The 21257-nt window shown below is 34.5% G+C and overlaps 1 protein-coding gene across 1 annotated transcript in view; it reads left to right on the top strand.

Annotated features, from left to right (window-relative positions):
- Positions 1-21257, top strand: part of DPYD (dihydropyrimidine dehydrogenase) — an 862317-nt gene that overhangs the window by 637658 nt on the left and 203402 nt on the right. Inside the window, 2 exon segments of the mRNA XM_043575643.1 lie at positions 389-509; positions 1356-1475. Of these exon segments, the coding sequence (XP_043431578.1) occupies positions 389-509; positions 1356-1475 (241 nt within the window).

Below are 21257 nucleotides of genomic sequence, written 5' to 3'. Positions count from 1 at the left end.
TTTTTATTAGGTTTAGGCCAATGAGGTCGCTGGAAATTCTGTAATATTTACTGAAATTACCACCAGAAGTTGATGTTTTACTCCTGATATTATTTAACTGGTAGTGGAAAACACTTTTTTCCATTTGGTTCTTTGTAATTTTATTTTCCAAAGGCTCCCTTGAGGAATTTAACCTTTATGTGATGAATTTGCAGTTCACTGGAAGTGTGTTAACCTTAGTTCCCTAATGAGTCTAGGTGTAATACTGAGGCAGAATTGAGAAATATATCATGTAGCTCATTGTCAAGTTGGATTTGTCTTGCACGTATCCACTTTGCTGTTGTTCCAGTACACATTTTGATCACAATTTTTTAATTATGTTCTATATTTAACTGACCTATTTGAACAGGATCCAGAGCTGGTACGGAACATCTGTCGCTGGGTTAGGCAAGCTGTTCAGATTCCTTTTTTTGCCAAGTTGACCCCGAATGTCACTGATATCGTAAGCATCGCAAGAGCTGCAAAGGAAGGTAAGAACTAGACCTGCATCAGTTGTCTAGTTATGGAATTATGGGCCTGAAGTATGTAGCCAGACTAAAGTATATCACCATCCACAAATATATGTGTATATCTTCGTCTAGAGTTTAAGAAAAATACTAAATTGAGCACTTGATCTCACAAATGCAGTAGATTCACACCTGGACTCATGCTAGTAACTGTACTCCAGACTTTGGCCAGGGAAAACAAGAACATTTATAATCTTTCTTGATAAACACCTGCTCCACACACAAAAAAATTATGAAACAAGACCATGGTCACAGCAAACCACTCCAAAATAAATGACCTTGTAATGTAACAATCCAGCAATAGCGTTTGAACATTTAGTGAAGTTTAAAAAAAAAGATACCAGCTTCCACAATATCAAATTTCTTATAAGTTCCCTTTCTATGTGATAGGGCCTAGTACACTGCCTTAAACATATGTTCAATAAACACCGATTGAACCCGATTGAACACATAAATCATGCAGTCAGTGAATGATTTTATAAATCATATGTGCTGTGCCGTATCCAATGGAAGTTGCATCTTGATTTGCAAAGGTATTGCGAACTACCTGGAAAATAACACCAAACACAAAACATTTGGCATCTCTAAATCTGTATAAGAAATGGAAAAATGAATTGGTGGTAATTAAAAATTTGTATTTCTAGTATTTTAAGCATAATAGTAGGAGTGAAATTAGTGAAGATATCTGAGGAGAGGAAATGTTCTTAAGAGAAAGTAGAGTGTGCATTTTCCTGGGTTGTGTGGGTTTGAATGGGTTTTGACCACTGTCCCTTTCACAACTGCAGGTAAATGATGAAGTGTTTTTCATAGGTGGTGCAGATGGCGTTACAGCCACCAACACTGTCTCAGGTCTAATGGGATTAAAAGCCGACGGCACACCCTGGCCAGCAGTGGGCATTGGGAAGCGGACTACATATGGAGGAATATCTGGTAGGTGTTGCCTTCTGCTTGCATTTTGCTTCCTTGAAGGTTGCTGAAAAATCAGAGGTCATGTTGCAAGCAAGTGTAGCATGTCTTTTACGATCCCAAATTCTTATTACTCATTGCTGGTCAAAATTCCTAATAGTTATGACAGATGGTACAGATCGAGTGTGAAGGCTCAAGTGACTGATAGCAGAAGATAAGAGAATATCAAGATAGGGTCGTGTGTGAATTCTATTCTCTTGTATTCTACGCTTTCCTCAGAACTTCTCATTGTCACAATTGTCTTGTCACTTATTAGTAAAGGCTAACGCTGGGACCAGCTAAGAGAAAAAAAACATAAGCACCTGATTATATCTTTTTCATAGTCTGAATTTTTCCCCACTTTTCCTAGAATTTTGAAATCTCCTATCTTCAAAAAATTTGCTTTCATAACTGTCCCCCAAAAATTATTGAAACTGCATTTGTCGCTTTAGGTAAGAAGACATTTGCAGACCTCACACCTTTGCATATCTTTTCTCATCCTCAAACACTTGCGTTTAAAACAGAAACAGAAGTTTTAATCCCAATGTGTCGCTCAGTAAATTTGCCCTGTGCACTCTGTTGCTGTGACAACATGAACTTGGTCTTGCAAAGACAATGCTGTAAGGTTCTTGACTGTACTGGTATGGGGATTAGTCTCCTTGGTGATAGAGACAGTGGTAAATATACATAATATAGCAGTGTCCCACTGTTCGAGAAAAGCATTGCTGAATCAGACCAAAATATCCTTTTCGAAGAGGCTAGATAGACACAAATAAAGCACTATCCATGCTGAGGTATTATGTTTTGAAAGCATGAAGTATGTCTATGAGCCATGATTTTTAAAAATTATATTCTGCTTTTAATTGAATGCCATTCCCATTCCCATAGTGTCAGAAAGAGGAGAGCTGACGAGAAGCTCCTGCTCAGCGTCCAGACACAACTCTGTTTTATCAGGAGCTATCAAACAGAGCCTTAAATATTATTGTAATGCAGAATAACGTGGACTGCGTTAGCATGTGCAGCAGAAAGAGAGTCAAGAGACTCCAGAGTTGGGCTGTAACGTGCACTATGTTTTCTGTCAGCCCATTTCAATTTTTCCAGCCTGCCATGTTGACAGCAAGAGAATAAAGGAGGTCACAGAGGGTGCTGAACATTAAAAATTAATAAAAGAACTATTGCAGTAGTATTTTATATAAGTAACGCCGTTCATGTTTTCTCATTTAAGCTGCAATTTCTGAATATTCTCCCATACTATAACTCAGTCTAATAAAACTACAAAATTACAGCATTAGAAAAAGTCTTTTGTGTTGTAGTCTTTAAGCATACACATACTGGAAATTATAGCATTACCTGAAAACAAGTTCAGCTATACCTCAGGGCCTGTTAACGTTTCCATGAAACTCTATTTCTAAGATTTATAAATTCATATATAAATATTCACTTGGGCTATAAGCTCAGCTAAGCCTGGGTGGAACTTTAATTTTAAACAACAAAAAGTCCCTAACATTTTTAAGGACTTGTACCTCATTTCTAATAGGTTTTGTATTAAGTCCCTTCACATTAAACAATCTGTTTTGAAAACAGCCTTTCTTCATATGGACAAAATTGATAGAATTTTCTCCTTTAAAGCAATGTTTGCTTTAATTTAAAGTTAATAGAATCTGAAAAGCGGTTCAAACAGGCAATAATAATATATTTTAGTACAGAAGCAAGTTCTATAACAGAGTACCTTCAGAATGAGTTATAACAAAACCTAGCCTAGCAAAACTGTGTTAAATATTAATGGCTTCAAATTTTAGGAATGATGGAAATATCTAAATGGCTAAACACCATTCCTAGTTTTATCAAATATAGCTGTCAAGACTTCAAAGGCTGCTTCAATATAGAATATCATATAAAATATGCCAGATATTTTTGTATGATTAAAAAAATTACCACAGCACAGCGCTAATACTTTCCCAAGTATTCTCTCACAGCGCTAGAATGTCTACTTTTAGAAGAGCAGCTTGAATCACAGATTTGTTTTAAGTGAAAGCTAAAAAGTATTAAATTTTGGATCGCCACCTGAAATACAACTCATACTTACCATTGCCAGGGAGGAATATTTTTCCCCTTCAATATTCTCTAGCTTTCTATTCTGTCTTTATTATTTTTTTCTCAAAATAAGACTGCTGCTGTTTGACATGAAGGTTTTGTTTTGTCTAAATGGGAAAATAATCAGGTACTTGAGGTATTGCACATGCTATAGAAAAATGGTCACATTTCTGTAATGTCCTGTTAAAACATTAGCTAATAAGGGGCAGTGACTAGCATTGGGAAGACAGAAGCTCAGCTAAGAAATGTCAGTTGAATTACTTCAAATATGATTAGTTTGGATTCTAGAGTAATTTATTTTTTAAAAAATGTTTATTCATTTTGAGAGAGAGGGAGAGAGCAGAGGAGGAGCAGAGAGAGAAGGTGAAAGAGAGAGAATCCTAAGCAGGCTCCATGCTATCAGCACAGAATCCAACACAGGGCTCAGTCTCCAAAAATGTGAGATCATGACTAGAGCTGAAATCAAGAGTTGGATGCTCAACTGACTGAGCCATCCAGGTGCCCAAAGAGTACTTTAAAGCAATGCTTTTCAACCTTTGGTTTCCAACTCATGAGTGGAAGTTTAATTAACTGTAATCAACATTTTAAAAAAGTCAAATAAAGGGGTGCCTGGGTGGCTGAGTCAGCTAAGTGTCCAACTCTTGATTTTGACTCAGGTCATGATATCATGGTTTGTGGGTCTGAGCCCCACATCGGGCTCTGTGCTGACCGTGCAGAGCCTGCTTGGGATTCTCTGTCTCCCTCTCTCTGCCCCTCTCCTGCTCATGCTCTGGCTGTCTCTCTTTCTAAATAAATAAACAAATAAATAACCTTAAAAAAGTAAAATAAATCAAATAGAATAAAAAACAATGTCATAATGCTTTGCACACAGATGGTATAAACATTGCTCAAACCTCTTGTTCAATATATGTATATTTTTATATTATATTTATATATACATATTTCTATACTCTACATATATACAGTATATATGTATATTTCTATACTAGGTTATGATGTAAAATTCATATTTTATTATGTTTAATTTCAAAAAAGTTGGAAAGCTACTGATTAGAGGATGGTCTCTTTATTTAATAAAAGAAGTCATTAAGCCTCTAGAAGTCATTAAACAAGGTTACTTGTTGCAGTTTAAAATTTTTATCAAGAGGGAGAGTTAGGATCTCATTCTAGGATCTTGTCCTTAGCTTTGTTATTTTAGAAAATGCTTTTTTACAACTCATCTATAGGTGAGTGGGTGGCATAGGGGGCAAAACATATGAACCAATTTCATAATGGAATGATTATAAACCTGCATTTCAATTGGAGAAATACCTGGCAAGATTCATGGTCTGTGAGTCCATTAAAGGTTGAATTATAGAATTAAAAGTGATTTCATAGTGAGAACAGTATCAAAAGAAAGCTTATTCAGTATTTATAAGGGATATTTTCATGAAACCAAGATGGCTAATTAAGTTCTTTACCAGACAATTATTTCTGTCTAAATTACTACCTTTTAAGAATCAACATTCTCTATCTCTCTTTGGGCAGTAGAGACTTTACAGTGCAAATTGTTACCACCTAACTGTCCTTCTTCTGGAATCCGTGAAAAAAACTTTTTGAGTAGATTATTGTTTTGTTTTGTTTTCTGGCAGGGGGGATTCCTTGGTTTTCTTTATTTCATTGTGAGAACCACTGATCCATCAGTAACATTATAAACTCCAATCCCTGAGTGGATTACTAATTATTTTTCCTAGTTTTAGTTTAGTTATTTTTTCTGGTTTAAGTTTCAAATTTTGACCTTTTCCCTGGCCTTGTCCACAAATGGTGAAGTCATCTTAAGATAGCCCCTAACTCAGTGATTACTATCACCTATGTAAATGGTGTCATCCAGCTGTGGTGTGACATTTTCACAGTTAGTCTTCCCTGTGGTTAAGATTCATTTAGGCATGGTTAAGAATGAGTCCTGCGTGACATAACTAAAGATACATATTTCTTGCAACTGATTTCATGAGTACAGTATTTATTAATTTACAGCTGCATTAGGAGAGGTAGTAATCTATTTCAACAGGATAAACTCATTTGAAGGAGTTATTCCTTGTTGTGTTTTAGGTGCTTCTTTCTATTCATGGGGAATGGGCATATTTTTAGGTTTCTTAATATTATTCCATTATCCTATATATGTTTTGATTTTTTAATACATATAAACACACACAAATACCTACACATAGGGAAAAGATCTGAAATTTCTCTGCAGAAGGCACTTTGAAACAATGATAGATGCTTTAGGCTTAATTAAATTCACTTCCTACAAGCTTAAGAAATTAACTCATTGTTTTACATTATTTTATTTGCTACATTTGTTCTGTTTAGCCAAAAAAAGGAAATTCTTGTTCTCAGTTTCAATTTTGAAAGGCTTTTTGAAATTATTGTCTATGCCAACTTATTCAGTTAAAACAATAGGACACATTTTATTTGATAGTAATACTTATAAACTTTACTACTGATTTCTGAATAATTCATCAAGGGTGGCCTTCAAGATTTGCTCTCTACTTCAGGAATCCAAATTCACTAATTACCTATAAGATATTACAGATTTAAGAAATGATTGTGTATTTCTTAACAAGCGACAATGGCATACTCCATAAATGCCCTTACATTCTCAAATAAATAATGAATGATTTGAAATCCAGCTATGTGGGCTATTGGACACTGAACTCTTGAGTTCTTATAGTTACAAGCCTCCTAAAGGTGTTTTCATTGTAAAACCAGCAAGGGAAATACCAATAAAAGAAGGTACAAGTTAGAAATTTGCTAGTAATTTGTAACTCTGTGCTAGTATAGGACTGGAAGTGAGTACAAAAGTATTTAGCTCAGAAAACTTGCACAAATATGAATCAGTATAATAGCTTCAAAAGGAATCTTAACTCTATACCTCATATTTGATGTTTGTGCCTAACAAAGTTACTTAGTCATGAATTGTTGGGACCATACAGTGACTTAGCAGCATTGAACTCAGCTACTGGGAAATATATAAATGAAAATCCAATATAACCCATTCCAATCACAAACTTAAACTTATTTTGATGTATTTATTAGTATATTGTTGAAAAATGAAGATGACAAAACATATGGTAGATTGAAAACCCACAAGTTACATTTTGCTTTAAATATCTATTTACACACATGCAAGCAACTAAAGATTTTGGCAAGATTTCTTTAAGTTCTTACACTATACATCATGAAGTGCAGTATTGGTATTTTTTATAGGAAGTAGTTGTTAATGGCCTGGAGTTTTTTTCATGTCAATCACATAATTAGCCATGCAGAAAATCTTTCTATAAAAACACACCTACTCACTGTCATAAAATCTCAACTATCTATTGTAACCATCTTTATCAATAAGAACTTAGATTTTAATACTGAAATGTCTAAAACACCCTGATAGATAAAGGTAACATTTAAATGAGTAAAAAAAATGCACTGATAAATTATTCCAAAAAGAATAATTAAAAGGAGAACCTTTCACTTTATACTCACTCATCTCTTGTGTGTGTGTGTGTGTGTGTGTGTATGTGTGTGTACAAAATAATGCAAAAAATGTACTCTGTTATTCACATAAATATTCTTAGGCCATCACAAGTTTAACTGATCGAATTATTAAAGACCTTATTATATAAATATATGTACTATATTTGCAGAACAGTTGAAGTAGGCATATCAAATAAAGATGCTGAATTATAATTTTCATTATAAATTATCAGTTTGTTTGAGAGAAGCTCACCATTAGAACTATTCTCATTTAAATCATGCTCATTTGAATATATTTATGTACAGATTGACAAAGAATCCCCTTTTGCATTATATTGCCTTTCCTGGAGCCCGAATTTCACAGTGTTTGGCTGTCGCTGGTCTGTGCAGGAGATCAGAGCCCTAATAATAGATTTTTGACGGTGAGCTCGCCTGCTACCTGCCCTACACAAATCCTCACTGTTCATGTTTGCTTCATGGCAACAAAGCAGACAGAAGGAAAATGCCAAGTGCTGAGTTTGAGGTACAGCCTTGCCTTGGCTTGACATTTCAGCAGAATAGCAGTTTATGAGATGCATAATTTTTCATCTGGGACTCAGCTGCCATATTCATAGACGCTTACAGCTCATCGACGGACTGGAGCAAGGGCAAAGGTTTAAAGCATAGATCAAGGTCTCCATTCTTTCCTTAGGTATTTTAAAATAACTGTTGTCCTGCAGATAAATGATAAAATCAAAAAGTATTTAAGAGCCAACAAATTCATGGCCATGTGGATATTATATATGTTTTCTGTTGTTCAAAATTAGGAAAATAAATTAATGTCTGTATCAGCTTTTAAGAAAATATTCGATAGACTTTGTAAACCAAAGGACTCTGACAAACATATTAAGAAAACTTACCTTTGCAGCAGTGGTAATGAATTATTTAATTTCTTTCCTGTGTGTGTGTGTGTGTGTGTGTGTGTGTGTGTGTTTTCTATAAAGAATGAGTTCAAGCTTGAAATTAATCAAAAAATGTTCTATTATGAAAGTAAAACTAGAGAGTATTGTGTCACTGTTTAAGCTTGAATTTAAATATTCACAGATTCATGCATATCTACTGTACTAAAAAATCAGTGTAGGTACACGTCACTGACTGTTTAATTTAGAACTACACATCTCTGTAAGCTTCAGAAACAGTTCACCATGTCACAGTCTCATACAGAACAATGGTACAGTACATTGGATTAATTAAAGAAGCCTTGCAGAGAACTGAGTTCTCAGTATGTCAAGATTTCAGTTTTATGTTAAATATTTTCTAAAGGCCAGACCCTTAAATCTCAGGGGCTGTACCAAGCAGTGAGCTGTGAATTTAACCATAGGCTAACTGCTAATGATAAGGAAAAGAGTCCTGGTTGAGGCAGCTGTAATACAGTCATTGGATTAGGCTATCAATCACTCTGCTCCCTAAGGAAAAGGGGAAGAAGACCAAACAGTGAAAAGGGAAATTAGGAAAGGAGGGCATGACTAGAATGAGATTCCTCCCCATCCTTATCCATTCGTCGGTTTAAATCCCTAAGCTTTAGACCAAACTCTCCAGCATTGCTCTGACTATAAAGCCAACACATTTATCCCTAACATCGAGAGAACTATCAAAATGTCATTGGCTCTCAGTAGCTGAAGATCTCAAAACCTGCTGGAAGCAAATGCCTGATTACATAATAAAAATGAGATTAACCCTTAATTTTTAGACTTAAGGTTTATATGTATAATTATGTTATGTATAAGGATTTATGTATGTCGGTAAGGGAAATATTCTTATTTAACTTAAAACCTGGAGCCAATTTTTACTTATGGAAGCCCTGTTATGAGGTGAGATTCCAGTAGACCAATGGTTCTCAAACTTAATGTGCCCCAGAACCTAGAGGACTCATTAGAATACAGATTGCTGGGCCCCTCCCTAAGAGATTTAGGAGGGCCCGAGAATCTGCATTGAACAGTAGATGAAGAAAGGTTAGAGTCATTTTAATTTGAAATTCTTATTTCCAAAATAGTGCCAAAGGCTTTTATTAGTGGTAAAATTAAAGAATCATGGCATTCCATAAATAAATATAGAATCTCTGCCCACCGCTACATATCTGAAACAAATTGTAGTAAATAGGATTGGAATTCGCTCTTAAGAAAGGTAGTGGAAAACAATATTTGAGGTCTCATAATAGAAAGAATGTGGCACTCCATTTAAGATTAAGTGTTTCTAGTTATAAAATAAATAAGTCATGGGGATGAAAAGTACACTATAGGGAATATAGTCGATAATATTGTAATAATATTGTATGGTGACAGATGGTGACTACACTTACGGTGGTGAGCATTGAGTAATGCATAGAAATGTCCGATCACTGTGTTGGACACCTGAAACTAAGATTACAGTGTATGTCAACTACAGCTCAATAATAGAAAAATTTAAAGATTAATTTTTATGCGAAGAGAACCCATTCTAAGTGCCATTTAATAGTCCTCTGAAAAGGAAACAGGTGTCAGAGGGAGACAAGGGTAAAATTAAGCTCATGATTGTGAAACGTCTTTTCCTTTTGACTTTGTGCAGATACTAACACATTGAATAATAACAGTTCTCTCTCAAGATAAGCACTTACATATCAATGAATCTAGTTATTTTCTCAGACCCTTAACTGTAGGAAACAATAGTATTGGTAGCTTCCTGCTTTTCTCTCTTCTTTTTTTCCTGTCATCTCCATACAACGGCATCCTTTTATCAATAGAAGGTAAGAGATAACATGTCGTGGGGGGAGGGGAGAAAGCTGTTTCAATGCTGTGTTCCTGCCATTAACATAGTTATACTATGCACTGAGAGTTTCCAGAGTCATGTTTATAGCCTGTTGGTGATACTGTTTGTCAATAATGGAAGCTGCCTGCAGCTTGCCTGGATGATGAGTGTCCTGATGTGCAGCCCCAACAATTTAATACCCTGTGAGTACCTTATAACAAATTACACCCAAAATTTCAAAAGGTTCTTCAATGTGGGGCATAGTGAATCCTCAAGAGATCCATGCAGTATCTGATGCTCGAAGGTACAGACTGCCAAGATGATACAGGACTGATGATAAAGGAAGGGTCATAATAGAGAAAAAAAAATGAATCTGATCAGGCCAGTTAACTTCACTTGCTATGTTTTTGTAAAGTCTAACACTTTAATTCAATGTGTGTACACTCATTATTTCAATGTTCTTCAGATTTTTATGCTCACAAATATGCCACATTAAAAAAATATTAACTATGTACCCCTCATACGTTTTAAGTCAACCTTATAAATTTTAGCCATAAGTTTAAGTGATAATAAAAAATAGTTTCCCACATTCTGAAAATATTAATTCTTAAAATAAAATTGCTGCATTACTCTTTTCAATAAACCTAGTAGAATTGAAATAGCTCAGTGATTTTATACTCATCATAACCCCTTTAAAAATATATAAGGTTTGAAATAATAGTTGAAAGTTTTACATGATTTCTCCCTTGAATTAGTATTTCCAGTCAACTTCCTAACCAAATTTTATCCTATTTTCTTTTATTTTTAAAAGACATCTTGCTTTTGGACATCTTTGTCCAAAGATTTGTCCAAGATTGCTTGGACATCTTGGACATCTTTTATGGATCACCTTATAGAATTTCTCTTTAACAAAATATATGCCTATGAATTGACACTTATATTTTTTAAATTTCTGGATTAAGGCTTTAATGATAATTTTTTCTTCTCTATTGTTATAATTTACAACTTATATTTTACCTTATATAAAGTATATCTTATATCTTATACTCATACTTTATCATAATATAAATATATTATACATAGTGATAATTAGTCAACATAAAAGTAAATTTTATTGGAAATGCTCTTCTTAATTAGGAAAATATGGTTTTTTAAAACAATTTTATTATATATTTATTATTGATGCCTATTTTTCCTAAAAATGTCAGGGCTGGCATTATTCTACTCTACTATTATTTTTTAGATACGAATTTTCAAAATCCTTGTTCATCCAAATCATTAAAGGCGACCGCAAGGAGTTTTATTATAGTCATTTAACTTAAATCTTTGAACACCTTCCACATTACAAGCTAAAAATTACTTAGTAATCTTTGCCAAATACAGTTAGGCAATTTGATGAGCTCCTCTTTCACTTTTGCTGAAGAAGTAACTTGGAAGTCACCTGGCTTTCAAGAATATTGGCTACCCGATCATAAATCACTTCTTTAAAACCAATACCAATATTTTTGAATTATCATTTTGTTTGATACCACAGAATTCTTACTGTTGGGTAATGTGCCATTATAATATTTGAGATCATTGAGAAATAAGCTTTTTTCCAAGGTAGAAAGGACTGTTAAGACATAGGAGTTGGGAACAGAAGAACCAGCATGTAGATATTTTGACTGTACTCCTTGTCAGACATATAAAATTTATGATGTATTACATACGGAAATTGAGGATCTAGAAAATGATTCCCTTAAGTTTAGTTTACCTTTTCTGAAGAGATCACTAGCTTATTTCATTGAACCTTCACACAACTTTATGACAACAAAGCAATACCTTGGTTTTTCTTTTTATATCAATTTGACTATGCTTGTTAAAATAGCACCAACAACTTTAAGAAGAATTTCACGCATGCGCTAACAAATCTCAGTATATAAGTTAATATGTGCTAGTAGAAGTATTTGAAAATTCATATTGCCAGACATTTGTTACTGGTAAAATCGGTCAGCATTTCTGCACTCGTCCGCACTGGCTATTCAAGCAATGAATAGCAGCAATATGAGAATATCAAGGCCTCTGAATAATATGATCCTTATTTGCCCACACTGTACTGAACACTTACATGCATTCTTATTTAAATGATCCTATGATGCAGATATCACTGGCCTCATTTTAAAGCCTTAGAAACTCAAACTCCAGATGGTTAAGCAACTTGCCAAAGTTTACATAACCAGGATATGTCATAGTTTTGATTCAAACTCAGATCTGTCTCCAAAGATGAACTGCAGGCATTTTTATCAATGTCTTAATCCAATATCTGCCATGATAAGTCTCTGTCTACATATATATATATATACACATTAAATTCTCATAGGCTACAAATGTCATTAACTAATCTAACATTTATTGTATCTGGATTTGAAAATTCTGTGGGTGTACTCTTCTGTGACCATTGTCAAAATCATGGCCTATTAACTATATCATTCCATCTCTATATTGAAAACCTGAGTCAAAAAGGTGCATTGGGGAAAAATTCTTGAATTCATTCCAGAGAACAAAAAAATGACAGGAAGCATTCAGACATTTTTCTTATAGTGTAAACATGCAGTGTTTGCTTGAAATGAAGCTGTCATCAATATAGCAATAAATAACCTTATTTCTTACTGACTTAGATAAACTGTATGAGGGCTTGGTCCAGCTGTGATGCTGAGAAAAAACTTTGGGTGTCCTTTTTAATTTCTTCTTTCTAATCTTCAGTCAGTTACAAATGACCATGTGTTCCTGCAACTGTCTCACCTTCTTTTTGGACAGATCTATCTTTTTCCCCAGCAGCAGTATCATCTCCTTTATAATTTCAACTGAGCTTGCAAAAAGAACCACTAACTAATTCAGAGATGCTACTTTTTCATTAGGTGGGGAGAGAGAGAAGGACATTTTGAAGGTGGTGAGGTGAGGAAGAAACTAGACCAAAAAACCTAGCTAAGCCCCTTCTGAAAAGGAAAAAAAGGAAAGTGCACCATTTCTCACTTTCCGTGGTTTAAAACAAAGCAAGATAAAATATAAATTAAATAAAATAAGAAGATGAACCTCTTTTAGCACACATCTGGTATGATATGATATGAGAAATTTTAATCAGTATAAATTAATTTGAAAAGCATATAGATCAGAAGTCAAGAGTTCAAGGAACGTTTCTAAATTGCTCTCAGTTCACTTAGCACATCTGGTTAATGACAGACCTGTTTGGATTATAAGCTTCTTAAAAGCAGACACCATTGCTGTTTCTTCGTGATCTCCTCCAAAGCCTAGGAAAAGCATAGGCACATTGTAGACATGAAAAAAAAAACACCATTTGGTACATAATATTCAGCTGTGTACAATTGAGAAGGTTTTGGGGATGAGACTGCCTCTTAATATTTGAAATCCATCTTGACTTGCTAATGAACTTTTGGTAACTGAGTAAGAAATTTTAACTAATAGAATATAAGCCATCTTATGATACATTCAAAGTGCTAAAAGGAAAAAATTTGCAGTCAAGAATACTCTATCCAGCAAGGTTATGATTCAGAAGACTTCTTGATCGGAAAGAAAAAGACCATGAGCAAGAGTAAGGAAAGGAAGAAGCATAAAAGCAGTTAAAATAAGTATATCTGTAAAAGTGAGCCAAGGGACTCACAGAATAAAACGATCTAAAGTATGATACCATGGACCTAAATCATCAGTGTGAGAAGAGTAAAGAATGGGTTCAAATGTAAGCAGCCAGTAACTTAGTTTAGACTGCTATATACAGAAGATATCATATATAAACCAAATGGTAACCACAAATCAAAAGCCAGTAATATATATGTAAAAAATAAAGAGAAAGGAATCCAAATATATCACTAAAGAAAGCCAACTAATCATGAAAGAAGAGAGCAAGAAAAGAAAGAAATGGAGAAAAACTACAAAAAAAACCATAAAACAAGTAGCAAAATGGCAATAAATACATATATATCAATAATTACTTTGAATGTATATGAACTAAATACTACATTCAAAAACATAAGGTAACAGAATGGATAAAAAAAAAAATAAGATCCATGCCTATGCTGCCTATAAGAGACTCATTTCAGACCTAAAGATACATGCAGATTCAAAGTGAAGGGACAGGCAAGGATTTATCATGCAAATGAATGAAAAAGAAAGCCAGGGTAGCAATATATATGTTGGAAAAGATAGACTTTAAAACAAAGACTGTATGTTTAAGCATCCAGCTTTGTCTCAGGTCATGATCTCACTGGTCCTGAGTTAGAGACCTGCATTGTGCTCTTTGCTGACAGCTCAGAGCCTTGAGCCTGCTTTGGATTCTATGTCTTCCTCTCTCTCTGCCCTCCTCCACTCATGTGCTCACTCTCTTTCTCAAAAATAAATAAACATTAAGAAATTAAAAAACAAAACAAAGCAAAGATTGTAACAAGAGACAAAGGACACTATATAATCATTCTGGGGACAATCCAACAAGGAAATATAATAACTATAAATATTTACACACCCAACATGAGAGAACCCAAATATTTAAAGCAGTTAATAACAAACATAAAGGAAATAATCAATAGTAATACAATAATAGTAGGGGACTTTTACACCCAGCTCACATCGATGTGCAAGTCATCCAAACAGAATATCAGCAAGTAAACAGTTTGCATTGAATGTCACACTGGAACAGATAGATTTAACATATATATTCAGAACATTCCATCCAAAAACAGAATATACGTCCTTTTCAAGTGCACATGGAACATTCTCCAGAATAGATCACATATTATACCACAAAAGAAGTCTCAGCAAATTCAAAAAGATCAAAGTCATATCTGGCATCTTTTCTGACCACAATACTATGAAACTAGAAATCAACCATAAGAAAAAATATGGAAAGAGCACAAATATATGGAGGTTAAGTAACATGCTAGTAAACAATGAATGGGTCAACCAGGAAATCAAAGAGGAAATCAGAAAAATACATGGAGACAAATGAAAATGAAGACACAGAAAAAATACCTGGAGTAAATGAAAATGAAAGTGAAAATGAAAATCTTTGTTATGCAGCAAAAGCAGTTTGAAGAGGAAAATTTATAGCAGCACAGGTCTACCTCAAGAAGTAAGAAAAATCTCAAAAAGAGAGAAATCTAACCCTACACCTAAGAGAGCTAAAAAAGAACAAACAAAACTCCAAACCAGTAGAAGGAAGGAAATAATAAATATTAGAGCAGAAATACATGAAATAGAAACTAAAAAAACAAAAACCAGTAAAACAGATCAATGGAATCAGGAGCTGGTTCTCTGAAAAGATCAACAAAATAAAGAGAGAGAGAGATAGAGGACTCAAACAAAATCAGAAATGAAGGAGGAGAAATAATGACCAACATCTGAGAAATACAAACAATTATAAGAGAATATTATGAAAAATTAAATGCCAAAACACTGAACTACCTAGAAGAAATGGATACATTCCCAGAAATGTATAACCTCCCAAAACTGAGTTAGGAAGAAATATAAAATTTTAACAGATCAGTTACCAGAAATGAAATTGAATTAGTAATAAAAAAAACCTCCAACAAACAAAAGTCCAGGAGCAGTGGCTTCACAGGTGAATTCTGCCAAACATTTAAAGAAGAATTAATGCCTATCCTTCTCAAAGTATTCCAAAAGGTAAAAGAAGAAGAAAAACCCAAATTCACTCTACAAGGCCAGCATTACTCTGATACCAAATGAAATAAAAAAGCCACAGAAAAGAGAACTACAGGCCAATATCTTTTATGAACATAGATGCAAAAATCCTAAAAAAAAATTTGCAAATTGAATCGAACAATACATTAAAAATACCGTTCAGGGGGCGCCTGGGTGGCTCAGTCGGCTAAGCGTCCGACTTCAGCTCAGGTCACGATCTCACAGTTCGTGGGTTCGAGCCCTGCGTCGGGCTCTGTGCTGACCGCTCAGAGCCTGGAGCCTGTTTCAGATTCTGTGTCTCCCTCTCTCTCTGACCCTCCCCCGTTCATGCTCTATCTCTCTCTGTCTCAAAAATAAATAAACGTTAAAAAAAATTTTTTTTAAAAACACCATTCAGTACGACCAAGTGGGATTTATTCCTGGGATGTAAGGGTCTTTCAATATTCACAAATCAATGTGATACACCACATTAATAACAGAAAGGATAAGAATGATAATTTCATATGATCATTTCAATAGACACAGAAAAAGCATTTGAAAGTACACCCTTCTTTCATGAATAAAAACCCTCAACAAAGTAGGTTTAGAGGGAACATACCTCAACATAATAAAGGTCATTTGTCAAAAACCCACCACTGACATCATATTCAAATGTCAGGAACAAGACAAGGATGTCCACTCTCACCACTTTTATTCAACACAGTACTGGAAGTCCTTGCCACAGCAATCAGACAAGAAAAAGGAATCCACATTGGCAAGGAAAAAGTAAAACTTTCACTATTTGCAGATGGGATGATACTATACATAGAAAACCCTCAAGACTCCTTCAAAAACCTACTAGAACTGATAAATGAATTAGGAAGTTTACACGATACAAAATCAATATACAGAAATCCATTGCATTTGTATACACTAATAATAAAGCAACAAAAAGAGAAATTAAGAAAGCAATCTCATTTATAATTGCACCAAAAATAATAAAATACCTAAGAATAAACCTAACCAAAGAGGCAAAAGACCTGTACTCTGAAAATTATAAAATAATGATGAAAGAAATTAAAGACAATGCCTAAAAATGGAAATACATTCCATGTTCATGGATTGGAAGAGCAAATATTGTTAAAATGTCCATACTACCAAAGCTATCTACAGACTTAATGAAATCCTTATTTGAATACTAACAGCATTTTTCACAGAACTATAACAAACAATCCTAAAATTTATATGGAACTACAAAATACCTGACTAGTCAAAACAATGTTGAAAAATAAAAACAAAGCTGGAGGTATCACAATTCCAGATTTCAAGTTGTATTATAAAGCTATAGTAATCAAAACAATATGGTACTTGCCCAAAAATAGACACACAGATGAAAAGAACCATATGGAAAGCCCAGAAACAGTTGCACAATTATATGGTCAATTAATCTTTGTCCAAAGAAGCAAGAATATGTAGTGGGAAAAATATAGACTCTTCAACAAATGGTGCTGGGAAAACTGGCCAGTTACATACAAAAGAATGAAATGGACCACTTTCTTATAGCATACACAAAAATAAACTCAAAATGGATTAAAGACCTAAATGTGAAACCTGAAACCATAAAAGTCCTTAAACAGAACCCAGGCATCAATGTCTCTGACACTGGCCATAGCATCTTTTTTTTTAGGTATGTCTCCTGAGGCAAGGTAAATAAAACAAAAATAAACTATTGGGACTATATTAAAATAAAAGGCTTTTCACAGTGAAAGAAACAATCAACAAAACTAAAAGACAACCTACCGAATGGGAGAAAATATTTGCAAAGGACAAATCTGATTAAGGGTTAGCATCCAAAATATATAAAGAACATATACAGCTCAACACCCAAAAAACAAAACAATTAAAAAATAGGCAGAAGATATCAACAGACATTTCTTCAAAGACATACACAAATACATGTCAACAAACACATGAAAAGATGCTTAACATCACTCATCATCAGGGAAATGGTAATCAAAAAACTACAATGAGATATCACCTCACACCTGGCAGAATGGCTATAATCAAAAACACAAGAAACAAGTGTTGGCGAAGATGTGGAGAAAAAGGCACCCTCTTGCACTGTTGGTGGGAATGAAAACTGGTGCAGCCATTGTAGAAAACAGTATAGAAGTTCCTCAAAAAATTGGGGCGCCTGGGTGGCGCAGTCGGTTAAGCGCCCGACTTCAGCCAGGTCACGATCTCGCGGTCCGTGAGTTCGAGCCCCGCGTCAGGCTCTGGGCTGATGGCTCAGAGCCTGGAGCCTGTTTCCGATTCTGTGTCTCCCTCTCTCTCTGCCCCTCCCCCGTTCATGCTCTGCCTCTCTCTGTCCCAAAAATAAATAAGCGTTGAAAAAAAAAATCTTTAAAAAAAAAGAAGTTCCTCAAAAAATTAAAACTAAATCTACCTTATGATTCAGTAATCACACTACTAGGTGTTTACCCAAAGAATACGAAAACACAAATTCAAAGGGATACATGCACGCCTATGTGTACTGCAGCATTATTTACAATAACCAAACTAGGGAAGCAACCAAGTGTCCATTGATAGGTGAATGGATACAGAAGATGCCGTATATATTTACAGTGGAATATTATTCAGCCATAAAAATAACGAAATCTTGCCATTTGCAACAATGTGGATAGAGCTAGAGAGTATAATGCTAAGCAAAATAAGTCAAAGAAAGACAAATGCCATATGATTTCACTTCTGCAGAATTTAAGAAATAAAACAAACACACAAAGGGGAAAAAAGAGACAAACCAAAAACAGACTCTTAACCATAGAGAACAAACTGATGGTTAGCAGAGGGGAGGTGGGGATGGGGATGGGTGAAATAGACAAAGGGACCACTGAATATTGTATAGGATTGTTGACTTGCTATATTGTACACCTAAAACTAATATAACAATAATGTACTAGAATTAAAATTAAATAATAAAAAAAAGAATATAGGCCATTTTACTAGGTACTAGATGCTAAGAGTTTTTCACGTATTATGTCATTTAATCATTACAATAACCTGGTCAGATGGTCACATTTATTGACCTGTATTAGTGAAAAAGAAACTGAAGTCAAGTAAATTCTGTAATGACACATAGCTCATATCCAGGTGTATTGGGATTCATTCTATCTGACTTTTGATATTATGAATTTAACCACTGTGTTACAGTTGCTCCCCCACCCCTGTTCATTCTGTATTAATTTACTCTATTAGTTTTTGTAAAGTTCTTAACATTTTGTAGGATGGAAATATCTAGAGACCCACTTTTGTATTTCTTAAGCAAAAAAAAAAAATTAGACTGAAAACAATCTATAAATATAGCACTAAGATTAATCACTGTTTAAAAAAAAACTCACAGGAATGACAGGTCACAATTACACTGTAAGTGGTCTAGTAAACCTCTCAGTATTCCTATTAACCTCTGTGCTTCATGCATTTCTCATATTAATATCCTGAGAAATAACACAAAGAAACATATGTACTTTTCAAGGCAGATGCCAAAGGTTTAATGGATCAAATTATTTCTGCGCTGGATTTTTATTCATGAGTTCCAAATGTTTGGTCTTTTACTTTAGTTTAGTCCAATATTAAATGGAATTATAAATTTCTCTATTAAGTAGTATAAAATAAAAACATAATAGAAATGAATTGGGCTAACAATAATAACTTGAGTTGTTGAAATATGTTTCTGCCTTAGCTTTTCTAGCTCCCTAAACCCTTGTTTTAACAGTAAGTTAGACTCGGTGAGAATATGGTAACTTTTTTGTAGAAATAATGTATATGTGTGTGTATCTGTTTGTTCCTTTTACATTATTCTAAATCATTCCCAAAGGCTTTTCTTTAGTTTTACCTTTTTTTTTTTAATTTTAGAGAGAATGAGAGCATGACTGGGAGAGAGGGGCAGAAAGAGAGAGAATCTCAAGCATACTCCACACTCAGCACAGAGCCCAGCACGGGGCTTGGGATCCCATGACCCTGGGATCATGACCTGAGCCGAAATAAGAGTCAGACACTCAAGTGACTGAGCCCTCAGGTGCCCCTAGTTTTACCATTTTTATATGGGGTTATAACATAGTAGGGACCACCAAGGTCTTCAGCATGATAATAGTCACCTTAGGAGATTATTAAATAAGGTGATCCTGGGCTCAAAGGATATCTAATTCAGTAGATCTGAGACGAGACCAGGAGTATATATGATTTTTTTTTCATCAAGAATCTCAGTGGATTCTGATACCCATTTATCTTTAATCTTCAGTTCCTGTCTTAAAAGGGGTGGTGGAGGAGAAAACCTTAATATGGGGAATGCCACCATTATAAGATATAATAATTTCGTATAATAAAGTTTGAGATGTTTGTTTTAGGGAGAATGGAATGAACTAATTTACCTTTTATAGGTTAAATGTAGTCAATGATCATTCTTATTTTAGTAATTTAAATTCAGAAACTTAGATTTTAAATAAGTAGACCCTCAGGTGGACTCTAAAATTGTCACTAAAATATATGAAGATATAAAGAATGACAAAAATTCAAAGGAACAACAAAAACTTGACCCTTAGTTGCCATAATTGTCAAGCAATTTTCACTAACATTCTGTTTGGTGACCTTTATTGATGGGTATTAAACTCTGGGTGATGGGGTATATCATTAAAAGCCCTTCTTTGCCACTCCTAGTTCTGGACCAGGTATTTCTGAGAATGTGTTTGTGATTAGATGTATCAAAAGAGCTGTTATTATAAGAATATTTTTGATAAGTGGTCCAGTTTTGTTTGTTTTTTTCCTAAACCAAGAATAGATAAAAACAGTCAAAAAGCATTGAAGCACTTTTATACCTGTTTTAAGGCAAGCAGGATTGTTGCTGTTCAATAGGAGAGACTCTCGAATGAATGAAGACTTCATATCTTTCTCTCTGTGAGGGTTAGCAAGGGGTCACTAGAGGCAATACCTAATGTTTAAGAGCTCTAATCCTTATAAACTAAGATTCTCAAGTAGAATTAGAGACTCCAAGTTTTCTCATATCTGTTCCCTGGGAATTATGTAGTTTTACATGTATTCCATCTGTACAGAGTGTCAGATCAAAGCAAGGAGAAAAAGATAAAACTTTCCCACTTTAATCTCACAAAGTCCCATGGTCTGCTAGATTCTGCCAATTTGGCTTTGAAATGTGAACGTGAATGTTATGTCTACCTTTAGTCCTGAAGAGGGAATTTGCCCAACCAAGCAGACCATAAAACAGGGGGCAGTTCACATTGGGCTGAGATGAGAAGATACAGAATACATAAGGAAATAGTCAAAAGAGAGAGAGAGAGAGAGAGAGAAAAGAAAAACAGTAAAGAAGCAAAAATGCAGTAGCACAAATAAAATCCACATAGCTGTAATGGCAGAGCAAAATGAAAACCTTGGAAACTTGAATCAGTGTTGTGAAGGATAGCCTTAGGAATTTCTCCAAGAACACAGAGAAACAGAACAATTAAAATCGTGAAAGGGAAGGTGATGGACATACCAACAACCCAAAAAGGAATTCCTGATGAAGGTAGCAGGATGGGCGTGGGCAGCAGATAATAAAAGAAAAAAAAATGATAATACCTAGCCTTGCTAGGTACTTGCCATGAGTACTTGTTATGTATCAGTCACTATTCTAGCTCACTTCCTGATTTAACTCTTTTAGTAGGCACTTTTCATATGTAAACTCATAAT

Source organism: Prionailurus bengalensis, chromosome C1 (genome assembly GCF_016509475.1).
Source record: "Prionailurus bengalensis isolate Pbe53 chromosome C1, Fcat_Pben_1.1_paternal_pri, whole genome shotgun sequence".
NCBI classification, from domain to species: domain Eukaryota; kingdom Metazoa; phylum Chordata; class Mammalia; order Carnivora; family Felidae; genus Prionailurus; species Prionailurus bengalensis.
Note: the sequence above shows the minus strand (reverse complement) of the source record. Positions and strands in the feature narration are given on the sequence as shown.